At 41.9% G+C, this 26,370-nt stretch overlaps 1 protein-coding gene across 1 annotated transcript in view; it reads left to right on the forward strand.

Annotated features, from left to right (window-relative positions):
• The window catches only part of LOC121626055 (protein bicaudal D homolog 1-like), a 43,055-nt gene extending 16,974 nt beyond the window's left edge, over positions 1-26,081 (forward strand). Inside the window, 10 exon segments of the mRNA XM_041964415.1 lie at positions 12,706-12,918; positions 13,254-13,406; positions 14,804-15,108; positions 15,566-15,767; positions 19,466-19,981; positions 20,063-20,241; positions 21,249-21,639; positions 21,853-22,047; positions 23,343-23,494; positions 25,049-26,081. Of these exon segments, the coding sequence (XP_041820349.1) occupies positions 12,706-12,918; positions 13,254-13,406; positions 14,804-15,108; positions 15,566-15,767; positions 19,466-19,981; positions 20,063-20,241; positions 21,249-21,639; positions 21,853-22,047; positions 23,343-23,494; positions 25,049-26,081 (3,339 nt within the window).
• The last annotated feature ends 289 nt before the right edge of the window (positions 26,082-26,370 follow it).

Raw genomic sequence — 26,370 nt, forward strand, 5'->3', positions numbered from 1 at the left:
CAGGTCAAGCAGCTAAGTCAACTGTTGTTGTGCATAAAAGGAATTGAGGAAAATAATGCTATGTTCTGTGTACTGTCAGTGGTGCGATTGGGTGTCAAAACATGTTGAGCTGTGAACAAATAGGCAGTTGTTTCACTTTATTGGCAAGATTCATAAGAGAGCTAAAAACCCTTTTCTTGCAAAGCAGCCAAGAAGGTCAAGTTTTATCTCTCAGCCTTCATGTCATGTGCTGATGTCATGTGCATTAGTTAATTGGTTGACATGGAGTGGCTGGTCTAATGTAATAATCATAGGCTTCACAGCATGGGGAGGCCTCAGAAGGCTCCATTTGGGCTGTAAAGAATTAGCCACAGCTCACCGCGACACAGGAGTCCATCACATTGATTTGTACAGCGAGCATCATCTCCACTCTGTGCTGGTTATGGTTCAGTGCCAGCTCAGGTTTTGTACAGAATTGAAGCAACAATGATGATTCAACACAAGATTTAAGCATCTTTGTATTTTACACTCATAAGTCCAACATGGATATTATTCCATCCTTTTAGAAACCTTATAATTCCTCCGTAGTGTAACCTCTCATCCTTTTCGGTGAGTTTGAGTCACACAAGCTTTTCTACGTGATTTAATCCTTTTGTGAAACAAATGTTTGCCCTAAGTGGGTCTGAGCCTCTCCTACACCTGTGTACCATCCACATCATTATAGCATCACATGGCACAGTATCTGGTGGGGTCAACACGCTGTCACCACACATCTAGCACGCACAGCGATAGAGAGGTCAGTGCAGGGGTCACTTGCTTAGTGGCGAATGAACTAAATTTCCTCATTGGGATAGAGTAAACTGTAAACACAATTGGCTCTGCAAGTGAGAGCATTTTGTTGGTCATGAAAGGGGAAACATCACATCACATCACATTTACGCACAAAATGCACTGTTACAGCGATATTGCAAAACAACGTTTTTGTGAAAGGAATGCATTACCCATCTTTAAAAAGGATCCCTGTGTGTTGCATTTACTGCTGTAGATGCTTAAGATTCATAAGAACTACTTTATACACTGTTGAATAATTTAGTCGACAGCAATGCATGAAATTCTATAAGATCATTTGTGGCATTGCTGTCCCTGTTTTTAGCTTTGTGTCAGTGCATTTTCCAACTAACCCAAGACTGTTTGAAATAGTTCATAGCGCTTAGAAATTAGGAGAGCTTTCACAACCCATATAGGAACACTTATATAGGAACCAAAAGTGGAGAGAAAAGTAACTAGTAACTTAATTTGTCAGACAAATGTAGTGGAGTAGTAAAGGACACACCTTTGTACTTAACTACAGAACTTGAGTAAAGTTGATCTGGGCTTGTGAAATTAGTTCTGAATAGAATTACTTAATGTAGAAATCTAAAATTGCTCTGCAGAAATTAATTCTTGTTTGAATCTGCATTGATTATTGTGATTACAAGATCCAAAAGGGGTAAGATCCTGCTTTGTTAGCTCCTTAAAACTGGAAGATTTTGCTAGTTCATTTGTCATTTTTTTGTGTGTGTTATTTTTAGAACTTGTTTTAGGCTTCAAAAAAGTCCACCCCTCAGAAGAATTCACATGCTTTCTATATAATGCTCCCACACACACGTATTAAGTAAATTTTCCCCAAAAATATATGCAAACAAGACATTCAGTAGACCTACAAGACCTAGTATAATAGATACAAAGTAATGTAAATATAAAATAATATATCTACGTATTAAAATAAAGATGAAAGTAGATAAAAATAAAGGGAAGAGCGATGTACAAATGATGGCGCAAATCATGAATGATAACATTCACAATGTACCAAATCACAAGCATGAATAAACTGCACAGAGCTTTGAGAATATATTTGTGGCGAGTAGAGCGAAGATGAAAAATGCAGTGAGTGCATCAGCCGCTGTTGAAGCTAAAAACAGAACGGGACCGAGTGACCCCCGGGGACGCTCTGTTACTTCTCTGTGATGTCACACAGCCAATGGGACGCCACCCTCCTCCTGTTGTTGTCACCAGACACTGACTCCCAATCAGCTTTCTACGTCCCTCACTGGTGTTTAGGATGTAGCAGGTTCATGGATCCTGCTCCTCTGCAGATACTGGGGAAGAAATAAACACGCTGGCAGCAAAAACAGGACTCTGGAAAGGAATTCTGAATCAAGTAGAAGTTTAGTTGATTAAAGAGATCATTGAGAATGTGCCACTGAAGGTTGATTCAATTTCTGGTCATTTTTGATGCTGCAGTTTTTAGTTGTGTTGTGTTAGATTGTGTTATCTGAGTTGTCTCAGATGTTTTCTCGACTTGCCGTAGTCTGTGTGCTTCAGACAAACCCTGGCTCTCTGGTCTCTACTCTCTGCTGTCTTATAGTTATAAATGTGACACAGCCACATTCTCAGAAGCACTTAAGAGCAGACTGGATGTCTAAAAGATGCATGTCTGCACACACACACACACATACAGTATATACAGAGCAGAGAGGAGGTGGTGAATTATTCATTAACTGAGGTCACAATGATTTCATGATGAATCCTTAACTCAGACACACAGACACACACCTCACGTCGCCTGTGTTGACTGGAGAACAGAGGTGCAGAGGGAGGACGCCAGTGAACAATAGTATATTTAATTTCTTCTCCACTACGTGACACTGGATATGTATCCCAATGTTCATTATGTTCTGTGTGTTCAGTATAAACTAAACTGTGCATATTGCTGTTGTGAATGTCTGATTTATGGAAATGGTTTTGAAGCATGCTGATGTTCTTTTATGTCACAGAAGCTGCACTATGCTGCACATTTACTGAAGAAAGATTGTTTAGCTGCCAGCTTCTAGGATTCTTCATATGTACCTAAGCTTTGTAGCATTTTCATATCATTTCCATATTTTTTCTTTTCTCCATAAAAGCCCATTCAGGTCACTAGGCTCATCTATCTGATAAAGTAAGATGAAGGAGTGGAGAAGAAAAGAAAATACAAGTGGAATTTTTGGCAGGTGCACTTGCTCTTCCAGGCTTTCTCCACATTCAAGCACATGCACGCTGCAGCTTGCCTGCGCAGAAAGGCGGAGAAGCAAGGGTGAAAAGAAATCCACTTTGTAGTCACCAAAGTTTAAAAAAAATAAAGGCTGAGCTCTCCTCCTGCTAGTAAATGGCTCTGGATCAGAGCAGAATCTGGTCTGAGTCTGGGTGTTTATTCCTCCAGAAGCTCTGGCTCTGCCCATAACTCTCTCTTCCAGAACTCCCTGGTGCAGCAGCAGTCTGTCCCTGTGCTCCGCCCAGTCCTCTCCACACAACTCTCTGCAAAGCCCCACAAAATATTATGCTCAAGTTGAATATTTTCAGCTTGTGTGAATACATAAATGATGCAAATGTAACATATTGTCATTGCCTGACGGCAGTACGAATTAGGCAATGTGAATACACATCTTCAGATGTAATCGTGTCTTGCAAAACATTTGCTTCATGTTTGGTGTGAACACACACATACATTAGTCTAGTCTGCCACACTCACTGATCCTTTATCTGACTGAGGTTTGTGCAAGTTACAAGCTCTGGTCCTGACCAGGGCTCTGAAATATCAATAGTGTATTTATCAATACGCAGCCTAACTGTGCTGTGTACATTTGTGTGTGTTGTGAAGTTTGCTAGCTTTTGGAATCAAAATCTTAAGATATGACAGACATTACTTGACATCTAACACCTTTTGAATCAAGTGGAACAGTGAGAGCTAGAACTTATCAGACTGGTGGCTGAAGTAGCACATGGTTTAGAGTAAGATATTAAACACATGTGGATGAAGTGGGAAAATGACTGGTGACTGGTCAATAATGAGCCCCAATGCTCATGTCATTTGGCATTTAACTGCTGTCCTGCTTTTTCTTAGTGCAGTGAGAAAGCTGCTTTTTCATACCAGTATGGGACCACGAAATGACAAAATGTCATTATCGTAGATTAGTGTGAACACAAAAGGACATGTAGATTCAGCACTTGGTCTGAATACGTATTACTTGAAGAATATGTACACATCACTGACACATTATGCTTCAGTTGTGATTTTGAGGGGAGGCTGCTGACGAGAGAAACAATTGGCAGGAGAGGGTGATTTTGAAAATGGATGGCAGAGATAGTATAAATGCAGTCACTGGTTGAACATGTTTCTCTGGCTCTTGGGCTCGCTTATACTTGGCAGATTTGTCACGCTGGCTCACATTGATTTTCCCACCATGTCATACACTAAAATCCATGTGACATATTTTACAAGGCCTCCTCCCGTTTGGTGAATTACTTTCACAGACTTTTTTGCAGGCACTCCGTCCTTACATTCACATTCATTACTTCATGTTCATCCGTCTTCTTCTTCTTCGCCTTCTTCTTTTATTGGTGGGTGCTATTTAAGTGTATGACGTAAAATCCAGGAGAATCCTGGGAAAAAATGGAATGGCTGACAGGTTTGCCTCATCATCTTCTCCCCAAGGTCTCGTCTCTGCCCAGACAGCCTTCACCTGCCCCTCATCCTACTCCCCGTCCTCCCTCCTCATTAATCTTTTGATTTTGAATTTTGCATCAAACCTTTTAAAACTCTCCCTGGGTCTTGCGTTTGGATCTTCTCTGTACCTACATAATCAGTAGAAAAACTGAGCAGTGAGCATGATAATAGTCTTACCTACTGCATCCGACCAGCTAAAAGAAGCTTTGTCACAGGACAGAAGATACACACACATCAGCTCGTCCTGGGTCAACACAGCTTCTACAAAATGAAACTTCTGGCTATAACCACACCTTTCTAATAGCTAACACCTTTCTCTCTGGCTTTTCTCCCCTCCTTGGCTTTCTTTCATTCTCTGCTGCTGCTGCCTTCATCTCTTGGTCCCACATTAAAGAGGACACAGTTCTCCCATGGCTGCAGGGTTTATATTGATGCATCTTCAAGCTGTTGACATAATAATAACTGATGTAGAGAGATAGTATGGAGAGATAGATCCTTTCCTACAATTTCTGGCAATAATTCTGCTTATTTCCATGTGGGGCTCACAGAGAAATCACATCACACAGGCTTTAGTTTTGTCATTTTTAAACAGACTTGCCACAACACAGGAAGGAATTTTATCCAGGAGTTTTCACCTCCATATTCTTGCTTTTGACAGTATTTGTCAAAAGCAGAAATCCACCCTAAAGATAAGATAAGATAAGATAAACTTTATTTATCCCCAGAGGGTGTCTGCCTCCCGGACAAAAGCTGGAAGATGGTTCCACAGGAGAGGAGCTTGATAACTAAAGGCTCTGGCTCCCATTCTGGTTTTAGTGACTTTAGGAACCACCAGTAAGCCTGTATAATGGGGTCGCAATGTTCTACTGGGGTAATACGGTACTATGAGTACTTTAAGATAAATTGGTGCCTGACCATTTAATGCTTTGTAGGTAAGGAGAAGGATTTTAAATTCTATTCTGGATTTTACAGGTAGCCAGTAGTATAGCTAATATCGGAGAGATATGGTCTCTTTTCCTGGTTTTTGTCAGAACACGTGCCGCAGCATTCTGGATTAGCTGGAGAGCATTGGGACAGCCTGATAGTAAGGAATTGCAATAATCCAGCCTGGAAGGAATAAATGCGTGGACTAGTTTTTCTGCATCATTTTGAGACAGGAAGTGTCTGATTTTTACAATGTTACGTAGGTGGAAAAAGGCAGTCCTTGAAATTTGTTTTACGTGGGAGTTAAATGACATATCCTGATCAAAGATGACTCCTAGATTCCAGAGTCAAAGTAAAGTGTTTTATATACGTCTTAAAACATGTTTAAGCCAACATCAGTTGTAACAGCACCACATGAAGAGAAGGTGTGTGTATTTTAGTGTTCATTTGCAGTTACTTTGTTTCAGTATCTTCTGTGTGTGACCTCCATCACCTTTAAAGCAATACACTTCTGTCAGGATCACAGCACATCCTCATCCTTGTATAACAATATGCCTGTCAAGACATTAACCTTCAAGGAGAGGGATTTATAGTGTCCATATAGTTGTGTGGGGTTGTGTAGTTCACGCACATACTGAGGCTACGTCTCAGGCTATATATATATATATATATATATATATAACAAAGTCAACCTTTTGATTTGGAGTGATATTAGTTATAAACAAAGTTTCATTTTCAGTATCAGTCATTCCCGCCTGTTTGATCAAAAAAAGTTTTATCTTAATTTCCTGACAACAATCATGTTGTAGGACTTGACTTGAAATTTGATAGCCAGGCTTTGTCCCAATTCCTGCTTGTCAATTCATTAGTGATCAGTGTAAACATAGGACGGAGCCTGCTCAGTGATATATGCCTGACACAAAGCTACTCTCCAGAGACTGAACATACTTTTGTGGAGTTTTTCAGACTGGTGATAGTTAATTGGAAATCCTTTTATTGAGGCGCTGAACTTTCTGCTTGCTCATTTAAAGTAACCTGGATGAGAATATGACATGAACTTTGTCTGACTGGGTCAGACTGAAATTACAGATTACATTCACAGGAAGTGTCTGCTGCTTGGTCACACTAGGTCAAATATTTGAGTAAATGAACTTTATGTGAACTAAACAAGTAAAACAATTTCTCCAACAGATGGTTAAATGTTCTTCTTCCTAAGCATTGTATTATGTCTCTTAGATAAACGAGTGATCCCTGGTGTCTGTCAAAGCAGGACAGTGTGGAATCTAAATACTTAAACAGATTTAGCAACGTCAAACATTTTGCGAGAGCAGATAGTACTTTTTACACATGGTGAATATTCCATTTTAAAACCTCAACTCCCGGCTGTGATGCACCATAAACCCACTCTGATGTCTTAGCCATTCCCACACACTCACTCAGCCAAGGACAGTTTTATGGGAAAAGCTTCAGTCCGGGCGCATTAGTATGCTGATGGAGCAGCCGACCAAAGACAGAGGGCAGACAGACACAGAGAAATGAGAACCATAGATGGAGTGAAAGAGGGAAATAGATAAAGGTTTGGGTGATCAAAAAATGTATTGTGTTTTAATGGGTGTTTGCACATCCATGAATGAATGAACAGGATGAATCCCTTTTATCACTATCATAGCTCATTTATCTCCTGTGAGGCGAGAATGTCGTGTCACAATGGATGGCATTCTGTCTCTCTGTCCTGTCCTGTCCTGTCCTCTCTCTCTCACTGTCTGTTTCACCCTTGTCCTTGTCTCTTTCAGACTGAGACAGGATGAAGTCAGAGTTGGCAGTAAGGCACTGTGTCAGCTAAGTAGGACATTGGTCTCAAAGCAGCAGCTGAAGCAAGCCGCAGATCACATATATATCCCTACTGGGATGTTCAAAACTCCTAGAAATCACCTTCAACTTTTTTACGCCGTAAGTTAAATATGCTTATTTCACTACTACTTGGGGGTCCTGGGGCAAAAATATCCCCCTCTGACAATCTCGAATCAATCTGCTAGTGTTGTGGTATCAGACAACAGCCGTGCTGCAGGTTTTATGTTGTCAGTTCATTTTTGGTATTTTAAGCACAACATTATTTTGGAATATGTACCATGTAAGCACAGTTTCAACTGAAATATTAAATGCAAAAACAGCTGATTAGTGAGTTTTTTTTCAGCCTTCTTAATTTTGCCTTTACTCTCAACAGTCTTCACTGGTATTAGAAACTTGTAGGAGAAAATAAAGGCCATCCAAGCCGTACAATCGGATGTTAATCGCATGTTAGCATTTGCTAATTAGCACTAAGTACAGTTTAGGCTTATATAAGAGGATGCCACTGCATGATGATGAATAAAGTCAGCAGGAGCCAGGTTTCATAGTCCATCCAATAGGTGCTAAAATGCTCCAATCTAGAATGAAGTGCAGACAGACTGAACAAATGCCATCTTGACCGTTAGGCAGCTAGTATGGCTAGAAATGATGCATATAAAACCATAAAGATACTGTATGTGTGATTTCCTTGATTGACAGGAACAGTATCTCAGCCTATCATACAAAGCTAACTACTACCTGATCCCCCTACCTCAGCTCCACACAGGATCCACCACAATCCCAAAATCTGCATTTTTATACAGTGGAGCAGCAGACAAAACTCCAGTCAAAAATTTATGGATGAATGGCATGAAGAATGACATGTCCCAGGGTCACAAAACAGGGCGCACTGCTCCACTATTAATTAATTAATACTATTGATATACAGCAGCACCAGTTCATTTAGACAGAAATGAATGCTTTGTTCTGAAAAATCCCTGCCTATGTGTCGGTTTCTTCAGTGTCAGACAATGTCAGGAACAATCAGTTGCTCACTCCAAAGAGCTATTTAGAATCCAAAATAGATCCTGAGGCTACAGACTAACCACAGTGCATTGCACAATCAAAGAACTGCAGAGCCTGAGGAAAGGCTCCTGTGAGAACAGAGCTCACAGTCATGAGTTATTATAACATGCAAATGAATTCATATGTGTTACATCTGGTTTAGTTTTCTCAGGGTCATGACAGGGGTGATGTTCACACTTGTATTCATCAGAACTGAGAACAACTCTCAGTTTATCTGCTTTCCAGCAATAGTGCTGACTCACTGAAGGCAATAAAGTGCTGCCTTTATTTATCTGTAGGAGAAAATTACATTTGTGTGGATTCTTTAATCAAACATTCAGTGATTTTCCCTGAGGCTCTCTCTGAGCGGGATCATGCTCAGAATATTTGAATATTATCAGAATAATAAAAAACCTTTTTGTTGGGATATGTGCGTCATTAAGTAAATAAAGTATTTACTTGTTTTCATTGTTAATCTCATTTTTTAACTTAAAAGAACAGACAATGGAACCAGACGAATTATGGTGACAAAATAATATAATATGTAACAAAAAAATAACTAATGATAAATAACTTGCCCATAGTCATCCCATAGTCTTTATTAAGCAAATAGATTTCATACATTCATTACATAATAAAGGGTGATTGTACTTTCTACATCTTTCTCCGGTTGTCAACTGACCTTTAACCTTGCTCCAGTATGTGTGTGTGTGTGTGTTCTATACCTGTTTCTACTCTGTCTCCAGTGTCTCTTCTCTCCATGCTGGCAGGAAATTGACTGAGTAGGTTTTGCCTCCACTGACAGCCCAGTGCCAGGGCCCGCAATATTGTATATTATTATTTCATTTGGTTTGCTTTTTCCTGATCAGAGTTGAGGAGAAAACTGTCTGTTACCAGGATAATCTTCCATACTAATGTATGGCAGTTGAATGGGTTGTCAGTCGTTTTTCACTCTGTGACATGTTGCAGCCTGGAGTTATTGCCTGGCCTATTGAATGGATGTCGTTATAGTGCCTTATGCTGACATGTATATATTGATGTTCTGTGTGTGCCGTGTCAAAGTAATGGCTTGTATGGCAGAGCCTTGGCCACGAACACATGGTTGCATTGCACATTTAATCCATATCAAGAGACTTCTCTCCAGTGTTTATTGGCAATGGGATGTTACAGAGGGAGCTGGGTAAAATCAATATTTTGTCTACCACTTTATAGCTAGCTGTGGTTAAAAATGTTTCCTGTCGGATGGCATCTTTTTACCACCACAGCTCTAAGAGCAGACAAACAGAGATGTATGCTGACAGTTTTGAACTGTCATGACAGCTTGAAAGACAACAGGACAAAAAGAGACATGAAACAGTTTCATTTGATTATTGCCAACAATGTTACTGTGCTGTACTGCGTAACTTATGAAACTGCATCTTGTCCTTGCATCATGTTTGAGGTGACACACTTTTTAAACACAAAAAGTTTTATGCTTAGCCTGTCCATGTTGGCGCATCAGTGCCACAGTTGCCTCCCTGGACAGGGGTCTTTGCTGGGGGGAACTACACTATACTTAATTATTGTTTTTATTGGATATGTATGTGCTTGATCCTTTTGTTTTCATCTAGCTCGCAATTAGTTTATGGAGTAACATGTTTTTATTGTGGGAATTGGCTCTGTTTATGATAATATGCTCTAAGTACACCCTCTGCTGATGATCCATTAGACTAGTGAGTGATATCGACCTTTGAAGACTTCAGAATGGTTTTTCTTTTTTTTCGTTTTAAGTTAATATGATGCTTCACTTGACCTCAGGGTGGATAAAACCAAACAGGTACTCCTGCAGAGTTTTCCAGTTTGGTTCCTCTCAGGGAAAAATGCACTTTTGCCAATGCATGGTACCAAAACAGACCCTGGCTTGAGTACTCTATGAAAGGTGATGCTGCGTATTATTTCCCTTGTGGACATTTTAGGGCTCATGCATCATCGAATTGAACATTAACAGTAAAAGACAAACTCAAAAGTCAAACTCTTGTCATGCTTTTCTCACAAAATGTATTCACTGAGCAGCAAAGAAACATGTCACATCCCTGGAAAGTTGTTCTGGAGAGGAACCTGAACAAGAATTACATGCTGAATCTTGTAAAATATGGAGAAGCCTTTGGATTACTGAGAGAATGTAGTGTGGTCAGACGAGACAAGTCTTTTCGACAACAATACAGCATGCCATGTTTGGAGGAGAAATGGCTCTGCATATGATCCTAAAAATATTATACCTACAGGGAAGTCCAAAGGTGGAAGCATCATGATACGGGGCTGTTTCTCTTCTCATTGTACAGATAGAATCCAAATTATCTAAGGAAAGATGAATTGAGCCAAGATTCCATCAGGACAATGAGGATCAGACACAGATGGACCTTCTTGCAGGACAAGGATCAAATACTTACTACAAAGATGGCTGTTAATTGGTTCCAGAAGAAGACAATAAGAGGTGTTGGAATGGCCCTGTCAATCACCAGACTTAAACCCAGCAGAACGGTTGTGGATAATGATTCACCAGCAGGCCCGCAGAGTTTATAGTCTCTCTGTGTGGAAGAATGGGCCTAAAGCCTCCCTGACAGAGAGAGAGCAGTTTCTTCATACAGGAAGCCTCTTGAAGCTGTCATTGCAAATAAAGGCTTCTACACCAAGTTTTAAAATAATTTTCAGTTGGTGTATTTAATAGTTCCCTGAGTCATTCCACCTTATTGCACTTGTGAATTGAAATGTTTCTTTATATGTGTAGTTTTATTGAGTTATATGAATGTCTGGTCTCTAGTTCATGTGAATAGCAACATTGGAAGTATGTTTAATGGAAAAAACAGTGTTGTGCTGAATACTTATTTCCCCCCACTGTCCCATCAGAATGTTCACTGGCAGGGTTTTTCACTCATGCCAACGTTGGGGGTTACACAGCCATTCACCTCCAGGCCCATCAAACTTCTTCCTGAACTTTGGCCCTAAAAATCCTGGTTGCATATGAACATAATTTGAAGGTACTACAACTATTAGAGACTGCATTATGTTTGTAGGTGTAAAGTCACACAGTGTTGATGGTAATATTTTCAGTGGAGTCTCATTAATCATGTGTGCAGTCTTAAACACAAGACTGGTTCAGTGAGCAGAGGGGCAGAGTACAGCCTTGGGTGTGCAGGTCCCAGCTGACTGTGTTAAACTGTACTTACTTCCACTCTGCTCCTGTGGGAGAGTGCTCAGTGTACAGTTTAGCCTGTGCACAGTGATTGCTGCAGTCCCTCAGAATCACACATCGACTGGACTTTTCTCAGAGTGCACACACATAAAAGAAGAGTGAAGGATTTAAAGGATGGAGTTCCCCACATATTCTTCCCCCATCTCTCTTCCCTAGCATGAGCCATCTTGTTCATTTTTAGTTGAATCTATTTCTCTCCTCAGTTTTCAGTGGAGCAGGGGGTGAGCTGCTTGTGTGGAACAGCTCACGAGGTCACCACAGCTGCCTCACCTCTCTTTGTATGTTGGATCTCAGTGTCATGGCTCTGTCTTGTCACTGTTACAGAGCTGCATCTTCGGCTGTCACTAACAATGAACTGTGCACATTATTTTCAAGTACAGTTCGGACTTTGGAGTTCTGAACTTTTGTACCGTGGATGCAGGAGAGACGCTTTGAAACCAATGCCAAATATTGGCATTGCTCCTTCACTCCCTTACATTTAGCACCTTTCTACATTTTACACATATAGCTGATGAGAGTGACATTAAAAATTATTTTTAAATAAGAAGCTACAGCATGTTTGCTGAAATGCATGGTAATTGTTTTGCGGGTGAGGAGCAACACAGTAATAGACAGAACAAAGGACAATACAAAAGTTAAAAAGACATAGTCAAACACATATCTCTAATTTCCCCAGCTGGGGATTAATAGAGTCTTATCTTATAGCATACTGGGTTGTAGTATAGGGAAAGGTAAAGTGCTTTACCGCCTTACTGCAGCAATGTGAGTGCGTGTCTATCTAACAAGCTAATAGCTGTTATACCTTCAAATGGAGACCTGAGGGGAGGGTCTGGGTTTCTGAGTCATGGATGATCAACATCAAATAACATGACAGAAAACTTTTAGATAAAGGGAATGGAAAATTCCAAAATTAGACACATACCATTTACAAAAGGTCTTGCGTTCTTTTAGCAGTTGTCATGGGTTGATAGTACTATGAAGCTTCACTTACAGGTCTGTTTGTGTTTGTTCTGTGTTAAAGGTGAAGATTTACATTTTTTCTTGGATGAGTCCACTTCTAATAGAGACCATTTATTCTAACAGAAATATTAGACAAATCATGTCCTAATCATGTCTAGATGACTCTCCCTTTTCCTCTTCTGCCCTGTTTCAGGCATTTGGCCAGGCCTACTCCACCCAGCGTAAGGTAGCAGTAGATGGGGAGACCAACGAGGAGACGCTGCTGCAGGAGTCTGCCACCAAGGAAGCCTACTACATGGGCCGCCTCCTGGAGCTCCAGTCGGAGCTGAAGCACAGCCGGGCCACCGCCTCTAATGCTCAGGCAGACAAGGAACACCTGAGCACTGTGCTGCAGGAGCTGAGGGAGGTACAGTACAGTGTTAGGGGTGTCATGTCATGTCATGTCATGTCATGTCATATCATATCCTAAAAGAGCCAGCTGTGTGCTTTTTTAAGGCAAGGTGCTTTCATGTTTCATTTTTTGAAAAATGATTTTTGGGAAAGAGGTACTTAGAGTTTTGGCTGACCACATGGTTTCCTGTGGAAGTGCATTGTAATGAGTCTTTCCATCTTCACTGTCTTTCAACAATTCTGTCATGTAAAAAACAGTCACTTTCATGCTGATCTGAGTCATTTTCTTGCCTTATCTGTATTTTAAATGGTATGCAGCTCCAGCACTGTTTCCCTGATCTGTCTCAGCAGAGTAATGAGATGTTGGAGCTGCAGCGCAGCCGAATGCGGGAGGAGATCAGGGAGTACAAGTTTCGAGAGTCGCGGCTGCTCCAGGACTATACTGAGCTGGAGGAGGAGAACATCTCTCTGCAGAAACTGGTGTCAACACTCAAACAGAACCAGGTACAGATGATTCACACACGTCCACGTTACACACTTGAAATAGAGAATGAATCAAATTTTACATTGGTCCTTTATTTGCTTTTGTCACAAGCACATTATTCTACATATAAAAGATACTTATTCATACAAGCCATACATACATATGTCCCCTGTAAATCACTTGTTCTATGTTCAACTTTGAAAAAAAATTGGAATGTGTGTCACAAATGTGTCTATATAGACAAAGAACTCATTTGTGTACAGCCAATAATATAATTTCAATTTATCCTTATTTACCTACAGTAACCTTAGCATTCTATTATAGGTAGAGCAGATGGTTAAAAATATCAGTCAGTTCAGACACTGAATTGTGTGATCCTTACTTTTCAGTACCACTGTTAACAGAACACTGTTAGTCCATACAGTTACAAGGGTAGTTTTCCCTCATAGACTGTATGAAAACATGGAAGTATCTCTGTGGTGTCACCCACAGGTTTCTTTAGTGCCATTGTGAAGCTCAGTGTCAGTGGCACCCATTGCCATCTTGGCAGAGCCACATTCTGGCAAATCAAGCTAATCCAAACATGGGCAAAGACGTGGAGTGTGGGTGGAGCTGAGGCCGGCCGAATGAAGCCTGGTCGCTGAAACGTAGCAGCTAGCTGTCACTCAAAGTGGCCATGCCCTTAATTATGCAAAGCTGTAAGCCTCGATAGAATTCAAGTGAGTGAGTTGTATGAAGATTCACCTGCCATACAGTTGTCATGAGTGGGGAAATTAGGTATAGAGAGCAAAACAGTGAATATATTAATTTCTGCTGTAAAGGTGGCCATTTTAATATGGGGGTCTATGGAGTCAGCATCAAGTGGACATTTAACAAACTTCAGTTATTAGCACTTTTGCATTGGCTACATTTTTCAGCGTTGGAGGATGCTGCTGGCTTGTCTGCATGTCTCAGTTCCCCTGCCGGCACAGTTATCAAGTCAAACATGTACAATGGCCTGCCCACTAAGAGGTTTAGCGAGTAAAGGTTATTTTTAATAATGAAAAATAGAAACAATACATTTAAGAATCATTTTGAAATGATTTCTAAAGTCAAGAAGAGAAGACTAATTCACAACATGAATAAATTACATATCTGGAATGAAGTTACTCAACAAAGTGACACATTTGTGAAAAATTCAATCTTCAATTTAATCTGGACATTTTGATTCTAACAATATGTTAGAGCTTTTCGTACTGTTCTCCTGTCATCTACACTTTATTAAACAGGGAAACTTGGGGACATAATTAAAGCCAGTATGTATGTAGAACGTGTGTAGAATTTTCCAATATGGGGCAACTTTCTGGCAACTTTCAGTTACAGTCTCTGCCCCTTCAATTTGTTTGTAAAGGTATCTTTTGCTCCACTACTGGTTTAGGTGGAGTACGAAGGCCTGAAGCATGAGATCAAGGTGCTGGAGGAGGAGACAGAGCTCCTCAACAGCCAGTTACAGGATGCGCTGCGTTTGAAGGACATCTCAGATGCGCAGCTGGAGGAAGCACTGGAGTCTGTGAAGAGTGAGCGTGAGCAGAAGAACCACCTGCGCAGGGAGCTGGTCCACCATCTCAGCATGTGCGATGTAGCCTACACCGGGAGTGCCCACCTGACATTCACCTCCGCTCCACCCAGTGGCAGTGCCACCCCGACAACTCTGCTCTCCCCAAATGCAGAAGAGCCATCGAGGTGGATATTGCACACATGAAACCAATGTGGAAAGAAAATGTAATGAATTGTTAATGAGAGTGAGTGAGAGCTTTACTTGCAAATAGTCAACCCCCTCTACTTCAATGACATTATATGCTGCTGAATTATCTGTGCCAAATATGCTTTGGAATACTAATTGCTGCCTGAATAAAGTATAGTGGTAATGATCAGGGCCTGTTGGATGGTTGGGCATACAGTACAGAGGACTTCATCATTAGAAGTTAGGTTCCACATCATGCTTATCCTCATGCTGAATCCTCATGCTGAATGATGGTTGACAGGGCCAGCTGACCTTGGAACTGATCTGAGGCCATATTTGTTGGTAGTAAAGTGTTGGTCTGCACTCTTTTACTCTGTTTATGGTGCTACTTACAAATCTCTCTAATTTTCTGTACTTGCCATGTGGGAAGCAAAGTGGATCTCCTAGATTTTAAAGATGCTGTGCTGTGCTCTGATCTTCCAGGTGTAACGGCCACCTCCAGGGTGGGACTGGAGCAGGCACAGCTCCAGGGTCGGTGCCTAGGGCTAACGGAGAGTATCGAGCGCCAGGTTGGAAATCTGACGGGACGGTGACAACGGATCTCTTCAGTGAGATGAACCTGACCGAGATCCAGAAGGTCAAACAGCAGCTGATGACAGTGAGTCTGCTCTCTGATCAACCATGTACAAATCATTTATTTGAAGAAAGAACTAGCCAGTATTAAGGACTTTGTTAAAAATGGGAGCACAAGCGCGGTATGACAGAGCGTTAGACAGACACATACTAATGATGTACTGTTTGCTGATTTGCTTTAGTCAGAGCCTGAGGAGCTTGTGCTAGAAATACAGTTTCTTCTGAGGATGGTAGTACAGAACATGCAGTGTTCCCCTCAAACTAAACAACAAAATATGTCAATTGTAAGTGCCTTCCAAAACTGTTATGTATGACACCTACAAAAAAATTACATGTGATTATTATCTTATCTGTTACCTCTATGGTTAAGATTTGGTTAGGGTTAAGGTCTTATGTCTGTGTGTTAAGCACAAAGGTGCAGTCACAATAACAATGTTACAAAGTGCTTCGTAAAAGCAAATCCGCACCATGATTAAGTATAATCTAGCAAATAAAGTACAGTGAAGGAAATAGAATTCTTAGAATATAATGGATTTAGATAAAAACAGTAAAATAAACCAACAGAACACTTAAAGTACAATGGAAGTGGAAAAATATAATTTTGGGCCGACATTAATAAAAGCCGTTTCTAAAAGTGTTAAGAAGTTGCTTTAAAGGTGTTAGTGACTGAGCAAATCTCAGATCCTCAGGCAGACAGTCCCAAAGCTGTCCCAAACCAGTTATAGCTACCTCTGTTATACCCTCAAAGCCACCAGTTTACTCTCATGTTGAGTCCACCTCTTTTGCAAAGCTAAAGCAAACACTGAGAGAAAACCTCAGGTCTGCAGGTCTCTCCATTGTCTCTATTACAGCATAAACAGCATATAAATAGCTTATTAGTCACTGGAAACTCTCCTTCCAATTTTAAACATGCTGTTGTAGAGCCCCTTTTACAAAATCAAACCTTGACCCAGATGATCCGACTAACTATAAGCCTATCTCTAAATTGGCATTTCTATCAAAGGTCAGTGAACTATCTTTTGAGAACCCAGTAGAATTTTAGATAAATTCCAATGGGGCTTTGTTAAGTGACTAATGACCTTCTTTTAAATGTAGATTTTTCATTTTAGTTCTTGATGTCAGTGCTTTGATACATTTGACCATGAAATTCTTTTAAACTGTTTGAGGGATTGGGTCGGTATCTCAGCTCTTGCTTTTAACTGGTTTAAATCTTAATTGTCTAATAGAACCACAAGGTTCCTTGGATTCTTGGTCGAGTCCTTTTTCTCAATTTACATGCTTTCATTGGATCACATAATGTAACAACATAATGTGCCTGACAGCTGTATTTTACTGCATAATTGTTTAAATGAAATCATAGAATGGAGGCTTCAAAACTACTTGCAGCTAAACAATAACAGCAGAAGTTTTACTGATCTGGTCTACCCTCCACAACTGAGGTACTGAAACATTAGCTGTTTTCCTTAGCTCCCTATACCACAAACTCTACTCCCTATGTTGCACTTTTCCAGAAACCCAGGAGCCATATTTGACTCAAATTTTATCTCGGAAGAGCATATTAAGAGAATCACTGTATCCTACAATTAAAAACCATCTCCAAAATAAAATCTACTGTATCTTTGTGTAATATAGACAAGGTCATACATGCTTTTATTATTTAGAGACTTGACTGGTGCAACTCTTTGTATTCCTGCCTCGTCCAGAAACATCTGGGATCCCTCTACATCTAGGAATTGATTTTAAAATGTTAGTAGAGTAGTTAGATATGAGATACTATGAGTGATACTATCTCTTAACAACTTATGAGCCTCAACATAGTCTTAGATCAGCTACTTCTGGTGTGCAGAGAGATGGTGTACAAAGTAATGTATATATGTGCATGTACAGTATGTGTGTGTACATGTATAATGTAATGTCGTCAACATTCTATATAATTGAAAAGTTATAATAGTAAGAACAATACTACTACTGTCAATGTGAATTTGTGACACATTTTGGCTGTGCTGAACAACTGTTTTATAGTTTTATTTTTTATTTTCAGTGTCTGCATTTATTATCCAGAAGCAGAATCCTTTCTAAAAGCCAAGCCTTTTGAATAATTTACTGTAAAACCATGTTGCCATATGGTATCCCCACTGCATAAAGCACCCTGTCTTTCACTTTCTGTCCTTGCCTCTTTCTCTCACACACAGTCCTCAAACCTTATAACCAATCACTTAGTGCATCAAATCATGCTTAGCTCACCACAAAGCTTATATTGTGTGTATACACACATTCATGCGTGTGTGCATTTGCTAGGTGTAATCCTATCCCTTCCTGCTCCCTGAGGCCTCTCTGCTGGGCTGCAGGAAGAGGTTATTTATATCTCAGCTGACACACTCCACAATCGACCACTCTCCAGTAGATGGGTGGGTTTCATTTGTTCTTCTGCTGCTGTCTGGGCTGCTGTTTTTAAATGCTCATGAATCCACTTTTGTGGTACAGCATTGTTTCTTTACACCCAATCGAAGCATTGACACATAAATAGCATAGCATTTTACAGCATTATACTTAAATGAGAAAAAGTGCCATCATTCTGTATATATGCTATACTTTTGAAGATATCTCTGTGGTATAATTCAGTTTAAAAGATCTGATTATTATTATCTGATTATATACTTATTTTTCAGTGTTGGTTTAAATTGTTTTCATTTCAGGTCTGGTTGTGGTGGTGCTCAGTTTCTAAAGATGAAGATAAAGTTTGTCACTGACATGTGTAGATGGATGTGCGTCTTTCGAGTTTTTGCCATTTTAGCCTTTACTGACAATAGACAGTCAAGACAGAGAGACTTGGGGTGTGAAAGACAAAAAGTTGACCCAGGTTTAACTGTTGTGGTAAACGAACTTGGCCTCTTTGTTGGAGCCCTGCACATTTGGATTCCTACGTAGGGGCTCTATGAAATTAATGAAGAAACTGTATTTTTTTGACGTAATGCTAATGTCAAATCATCACTATCACTACTACTCCAAAGATATGAAAATAATAATTCACATCACAAAACCATTTTAGGTTCTGTACATGCTGCACAAATTATTAAAGGCCCCCTGTGGAGCTTTCCTGTATACAAACTTTACGTCTTTACACATTAATGCCATTGAGGATAATCATATTTGATTGACATATCCAATTGAGCCATTTGGTTCAATTCAATTCAATTTTATTCATTTGAGCTCTTCTTTGCTTTCCTCTTTGCCGGTTTAATAACGACATGACGACTTGTTAGCCTCAGCTGTATAGCAATCATCAGTATTTCAAAGGGCTTGTCCTTTCGTTCTCCTGGCCAATTTCTCTCTTTCTGCCTGTTGCAGGCTCACTCAGTTATTGTCAACATCAAACAGGTTTCAGGTGAGGCACACCGGTGACTCTTGCAGCAGGTTAGGAGGGTTCCAGTTAATTTATGAACTGCTTGCATTAGAGGATATTTAATACAGATCCAGTCCCAGGACCAGGACCAGATTTCTCCTTTTGATCATTGTGACAGGTGAATTGGAGACAGTCAGTTGGGAAGTCAGTGCAAACGTATCCTTTTAAAAACAGTCATTGAGAAGATTCAAACTACAGTACAATAATTGAAGATGCAGAATTTGATTTGGACTTCTGATTTTTGGCTGTTTGGTGAGGGATGCCAATTTCAGACCAAGTCTAAAGTTTATCTGTTTGAATCTTGCTGCTGCCCCCTGCAGGTTGAATATGAGAAAGCAGCACTGATGACAAGTCTGCAGGAGTCCCAGACTCAGCTCCAACACACCCAGGGGGCCCTAACCGAACAGCACGAGAAGGCCCTTCGCCTTAGCCGGAAAGTCATTGCCCTCCGCCGCCTGCATCGAAGGGCCTACCTCAACCAGGAAGCCCATGCCAGTGCCACCTCTCAGCTCAACCATGAGGCCCTGGTGGAGCTGGACAGGGATGAGGAGGAGTCTGAAGGGGAAGGAAGAGCTGAGGAAGATAAAAGTGAGACAATGAACAAAAGTCAGGTATTTTCATACCAGACGCCCGGTCTGGAGATCCTGCAATGTAAGTACCGTGTGGCTGTGACAGAGGTGGTTGAACTCAAGGCAGAGGTCAAAGCTCTCCAGGACAGACTGGCTCAGTTTGTGGAGGGAGCAGCAGAGGAGAAGCCAAGAGGAAAGGGTCAGATCCAGAAGCTGGAAACGCAGGTCTCATCACTGGAGAAGAGCTGTCGGGAGGGATGGGAGAAGGTAACCACATCATACAGACTGTGTCTGAAAAGATTCAGAGATAGTTACAGAGCTAAAGGATGTCTTCTTCTTGTCTCTCAGATTTCCAATCTGGAGATGGAGTTGCAGGCAGCTCAGTCAACAGCCAATGAGAGCCATGGGGCATTGAACGCAGCTCAGGATGAGTTGGTGACGCTGAGCGAGGAGCTTGCCCAGCTGTACCACCATGTCTGTCTGTGCAACAATGAGATGCCCAACCTGGTCATGCTGGACTACTACAGGTTAAACTGTTTTATTAGTTGGACACATGCAATGTCAAAAGGTGGAACAAGATTTTTCAAAGTTGCAGTGATTTGGGGCCAATTTCTGGTGGATGCATTCGAGGGAGGGCAGCATGACAATAAAATGCACCTACAACCTAAAAGCTGCATTTAGGACCTCCTGTACTAGTTAAGCTTGAAAGGTCTCTTTCTGGAGCTGTTCCAGTACTTATGTCCACCAGAAAATTCACGACACTAGTAGCCTTCTTGCCACAGCTCTAAGCGCCACGTCAGTTGAATGGTAACCTCTTCTCTACCAGAGATGAGACATTCCATGTCTCAACCAGTTTCTAAAGCAAGTGCTCAATCTGCCAAGGCCCCCACCTTCACCTGGCTCCTATCTGGTAACGCACTGGATGCCTACGCTTCCTTCCTTATGCAGTTAGCAGTTTCATATTGTTTAATAAGTCAGGCACCTGGTAAGCTCCTGGACCTGTTGGGTTGTATGGGCACTTTTTCCTTTGAAGCTTATTCATAGAGCTGGGATCAACTGGGGAATCCTCTCCAGTAGCATCATTGATGCTGCAAAACAATGGACTTAATGAAGATACTGTTTTTAAATGCAGTGCAAGTATACATTATTAGTATTAAAAGTGTTTGTCATTTAGTACACCTTTTAAAAGTACACCTAAGTACAACTTATACTACAGTTACAACAAAGTACTATCCCTTCAAGTATTGCAGAATTAGAATTATATTCACTCCACTTCTCTGGGACCAATTTGCCTTTAATGTGTCTTCGAGGAGTTACAGGGAAGGAACATTTTTTAAAGGCACAGCGCTTTATTAATTCAAATGTATCACTGGCTGAGAGACCTCATTTTGATAACTTCAAGGTAGAGCATCAGGGTGGTGGAATGAGGAGAGAATCTACCTTTCAACAGCAAGAGGCAGGCTCAAACTCCAGAGTTAATACATATCAATGGTTCTACTGGTTAAAAAGCCTAACTGACTTTGTTTTTTTCTAGACAAGGCAGAGGGCTCAGGGGCCTCAGTGCCAGTCTGAAAGCCATGTCTTCAGACAACAGCAAAGTTCTTCTCACGCCACGCCTTGCCAGGCGGCTGGCCACTGTTGCTTCGACAGCCTCTACTCCTGGGGAGTCGCGGAGCCCCTCAGAGTCTCCATCCAAGGATCCCTTATCTGTGGAGGGTGGGAGAAAGGAGAAGGAGGGGGACAGGGAGGGCCTCCAGGTGCCATCTGAACAAAGCCTGCCGCCCTGCACGCCTCCTACCCGCTCACCCAGCATCAGTGCCTCTTCATCATCTTCATCATCATCATCACCTGCCCTTGAACCAGCTGGTGAGCTGCGCAGGGAGCCAATGAACGTCTACAACCTCAACGCCATCATCAGAGATCAGGTAGAACACAGTTCTCTGTTCTGTGTCAATGGAATTCCCTTTCCCTTTCTCGGCTTCTCATAATTTCTCTTTTTCCCTCTCAATCCATTAATAACTTTTTTCACCTCTCATTTTTCCTGTTAAACACCTCCAAAATGAAGTGGATTCCCTCCATCCTCTTATCCACTCTTGTCCTCACCCCCTATCTCCTCTGCCTCTCGTGTCCGCCCCCAGGTGAAGCACCTCCAGCGGGCTGTCGACCGGTCTCTGCAGTTGTCCAGACAGAGAGCTGCAGCCAGGGAAGTAGGCCCTCTTCTAGACAAGGACAAGGAGAGCTGCATGGAGGAGATCCTGAAGCTCAAGTCTTTGCTCAGCACCAAAAGAGAGCAGATAGCAACCCTCAGACTGGTGCTCAAGGCTAACAAACAGGTGACACATGTGAGGCGTTCATGTTATGAGTGTAGCTGAACGATACCGACAAGTGTTCCAATATTTTGAGCTGTGTCAGGTGAATAATATGGCAATGTTTTCAGTATGATTGTTGGACAAACATTTAAACAGAGGCTGGGTGGTACAATTGCAGAGAAAAGTTTATAAAATGTGTGGGGAAGCCTGACCTTGAGCAGCTAGAAAGGTTGTAGGTGGCAAACAATGTAAGGGTGGTTTATTTTAATGGCATCATGAGACATGTGCAACTAAAAATACAGCAAAACAAAAAGAAAGAAATGAACAGTTAACCTGGCCTAACTGAACTAAACTGAACTCATAGTAATGCAACTTAATTTAACATCATAAACCCCCCTCTGCTAAACCCCCCGAACAGCCAAAAATCAACTGCTTAAATGGCCCCTTCTATGAGCAGGAGTTAATCTAGTCTGTGCCATACATGATGCAGATGACTACAGTATCTCTCCTGACAACAGGGAAGGAATAAAGTTAATCATTCTCATTGACTCTACTCTAAGTAGAACCACTTGATGTAGTTTACCATATACCAAACAATGCAATTGTATATACATAGACAGATCACAATCAACATAAATAACATACTTAACTTAATTTGTTCAGGCATCCCCTATCTTTTGTTCCTTGAACACATCTTAGGTACGGTAAGTAGAAAATGAAAGAAGAAAATGATTAACATTCGTGGTTAAATCTGTGAGCAACACGGCAAAAAAGACAAATCACATTTTTATCAGTTAAAAAACTATATATTCCCTATCACATCCTTATTCCCTGAAACACGCCATTACATTGATTAAAGGACTTACTTGGCTGTCCCAAACCTTTCCCCTATTGCTATTAGCTTATATTGCCTGTTGTATATGGCTTCTCCCCAAGATAAATATATATCAGTGATACAATGCAGAGACTACAGCTAACACCATCCACTGAGAGAATCTCTGAGTCAGAACATCATTTCATAAAACAGAAGTCTGACACATGTACTGAATTGGATTTACGCGAACTATAGTGTAGGAAAGGACAGTTACACTGCACAATCACTCAGCCCTCACATGATTCGTGAGCCACTTCCTGTACGGAGTACTAAAGACTCACTTGAAGAGCTGTTGTTGTAATCTTTACAGTAGCAGATATGCACAGTGTAGCATTCATATGGTTAAGTGTGATGGTGGAAAATAGAAACTGAAGTAAGAAAAGATAATATATAAAATCAGAAAATGCAAAACGATATCTGATCCGTGTATGTGTGTTTTGTCCAGACGGCAGAGGGTGCCCTGGCCAACCTGAAGAGTAAGTATGAGGCGGAGAAGTCCATGGTAACTGACACCATGACGAAGCTGAGGAACGAGCTGAAGGCCCTTAAGGAGGATGCTGCCACTTTCTCCTCTCTGCGGGCCATGTTTGCCACCAGGTCAGAGACGAAACACGAGACATTAAAGTTCACTACTCAATATTTTTTCAGATTAACAATGGCAATGTGAATCATGTTGCTTGCAGTGATGAGGCCCCTCTCTACTTTTGATTAATTTACCTTTAAAGGTGCAATGTGTAAGACATGGCCAGAATTTTACTTTAAAATGAGCTACTTTTCGCAAGGTCTCTTAGCTTTTTCGGTTTACAAAAAAGTAAAATGTCAATAAAGGAAAATTTCTGTGTTTTCCTGAGCGGCTCTGGCTCAAGAGGTAGACTGGTCATCCACCTTTCAGAAGTTCGGTGGTTTGACCCTGGCTTCGGCAGTCCACATGTTGATGTAGTCTTGGGCAAGATACTGAACCCCAAAATTGCTCCTGAAGGTGTGTTAATGGTTAATGCTTGACTGTAAACCTTCTGAATTCTGAAAGACTTCAATAATTGGCAAGTTTCCTCACTGTGAAATACATTCATTCAAACTTGACAGAAACAAAATAAAACTCACTAAACTGCCTCGTCTGTCCAATGTTCCAAAAAAAGTTTGGTTCTCAAAGAGATGTGAAAATTCTCGGGCTGTAGAAGCTTTCCCACACTGGTGAAGACCGACTTTCCTCTCACTGCTCTTCATGGCTCTCCTGCCATGTCTTCGTCACACCTGGAGTCTGGCACCTGTTGTCAAACAGGCCTTCCTCTGTCTCAGAGGCTGTGTGCGGTCCCGGTCCTTCTGTGTCCACCGGAGGTCTGCTGAGCTCAGTTCCTTTCCCCGCGCTGTAAACACCAACAACACTCCAGTGCCTGAGCTCTCACTAGCTGCACGGCTAACTGAGCTAACTAGCTAATGGCAACAAGTAGCTACATCGAAAGATAGCTACAACAAAGAGAATAGTGAGCAGCAGTTAACAGTTATTCAGGCGATATGCTGTCCCCCTATTTGTGTGGATTTTTACACATTTTACGTTTAAATCTGTAATAACAAGGTGTCTACAGTTATAATCAGGAAAACACAGAACAGTCATACAGTACCTCTTATATAATTTATCAGTTTATCAGTATGTGTAAACTACATTTTCTCTCAATCCAAAAAGTCAACAAACTTTCAATCTCAAGCAGAGGGTTAAAATTTTTGGAAAGCAAAGTCATTCGTTTTTATGGCAAAGAGTTTGGTGGGATGACCACTCTACCCTACCACGCTTATGCATGCATGGTAAATGCAGCTACTGCCACTGTCTAGTTTATCTTAGCACAGAGACAACTAAACAAAAAACTCTAAATCTCACTTATTAACATGTTATACCTTGTCTGTTAAAATACATAAAAAAGTAGAAAAATGAAACGTTTTAAAGGGGTCTTTAGGATGTTACAGTGCTTGCCCAAGAAACAGACATGAAAATAGTATTCATTGTCTCATCCGACTATATAAGCAAGTATACAAACAAGACCAGATTTCTGGTCTTTTTTTCTCATTGCTTGGACATTTCCACATTTGTACCTGCTCCTTTTTAGCCCTCTTTCATTTTGTTTTTCTTTCAACCTGCTGACACCTTGCTCTCTTCAGGTGTGACGAGTACGTGACCCAGCTGGATGAGATGCAGAGGCAGCTGGCTGCAGCAGAGGATGAGAAGAAGACTCTGAATTCCCTCCTACGGATGGCCATCCAGCAGAAACTGGCCCTCACCCAGCGGCTGGAGGATTTGGCCTTCGATCAAGAGCAAACCCATCGGACCCGTGGGGGCAGGCTGACCCGCAGAAAGACCAGCACCCCCAAAGTAAGTTCTCCGGCCTCTGCTTCGGCCTCCAACTTAGCCGAAGGCTCCACTTCGACTTTGGCCCCAGTCAGCCTCCCCTCTTCAGGCCTTACTAGTCCTACGTCAATTCTTCCCGATGATCCCACTGTGCCCCTTAGCGCATCCATGGTCAGTGCAGCTGCTGCAGCTCTGGCCTCAGCTCTCACCTCGCCTACGTCACACATACCCCCTCGCAGTCCACCGTCACCAGTGGTCGCCCCATTGGCTGGCCCTCCAGTGCCAGAGAGCCCCCCATCTCTGGAGGCTCCCTCTTCTCCGTCAGCACGAACCCCGCCCTCAACCCCTCTGAGGCTGGCTCACTCCCAGTGGACCCTGGGGGTGCGGACGTTTGTGGTCGACTCCCACAGTTTCAGTGTCAACCTATCCCCCACTCTGCCCCGTAGCTCTGGCCTGTCCAGGCACTACACCCCAGACTCTCATACTTCTCCTCCATCCACCACCACCACCAGGCCCACCCAGCCAGGATCTGCCCCCGCCTCTCCCTACCGGTCCACAATTCTGGGGCTCAGGCGCTCCCTGTGGAGCCCCTCATCCCGAACTCGACCCTTGTCCAGCCTGACACGCTCTTCTGTCCTCCACACTCCTTCCTCATCGTCCCACTACTCCCCCCCACACTCCCCTTCTTCCTCCCACAGCTATTCCCATGCCTACTACAGCTCCTCTCCTGCTTTTGCCCCCTCTAACTCCTACCTCACCTCTGGTACCTCCACCACATACAGCCACTCCAACCACTACACACCCCTCTACCCCAGATACTACAGTTCTTACCAGCCCCGGTACTGATGCCCTTCTATAAGTCCTTTACTCTAAGCCTTTTAAAGGTTTTTCCACCACGCTCCTTATTGATGCTAAAACTGCAACTCTCATCATCCTTCTCTTTTTGTCACCTGAGAGAGTGTGGGCTCACAGAGAGGAGGACAGAGTGATTTCCTGTTTCCCAGTTCCTGTTTTCCTGTGCCTAAGCTTTGGCCAATGGGTTCTGAATGTTCAGTGACTTTGCTCAGGGATTTGACATAAGGAGCACAAGCAGTCCCGCCTTCCTTTTATTCTGAGGCTGCTGATTGGTCCACAG

Source organism: Chelmon rostratus, chromosome 22 (assembly GCF_017976325.1).
Source record: "Chelmon rostratus isolate fCheRos1 chromosome 22, fCheRos1.pri, whole genome shotgun sequence".
Classification (NCBI taxonomy): Eukaryota; Metazoa; Chordata; class Actinopteri; order Chaetodontiformes; family Chaetodontidae; genus Chelmon; species Chelmon rostratus.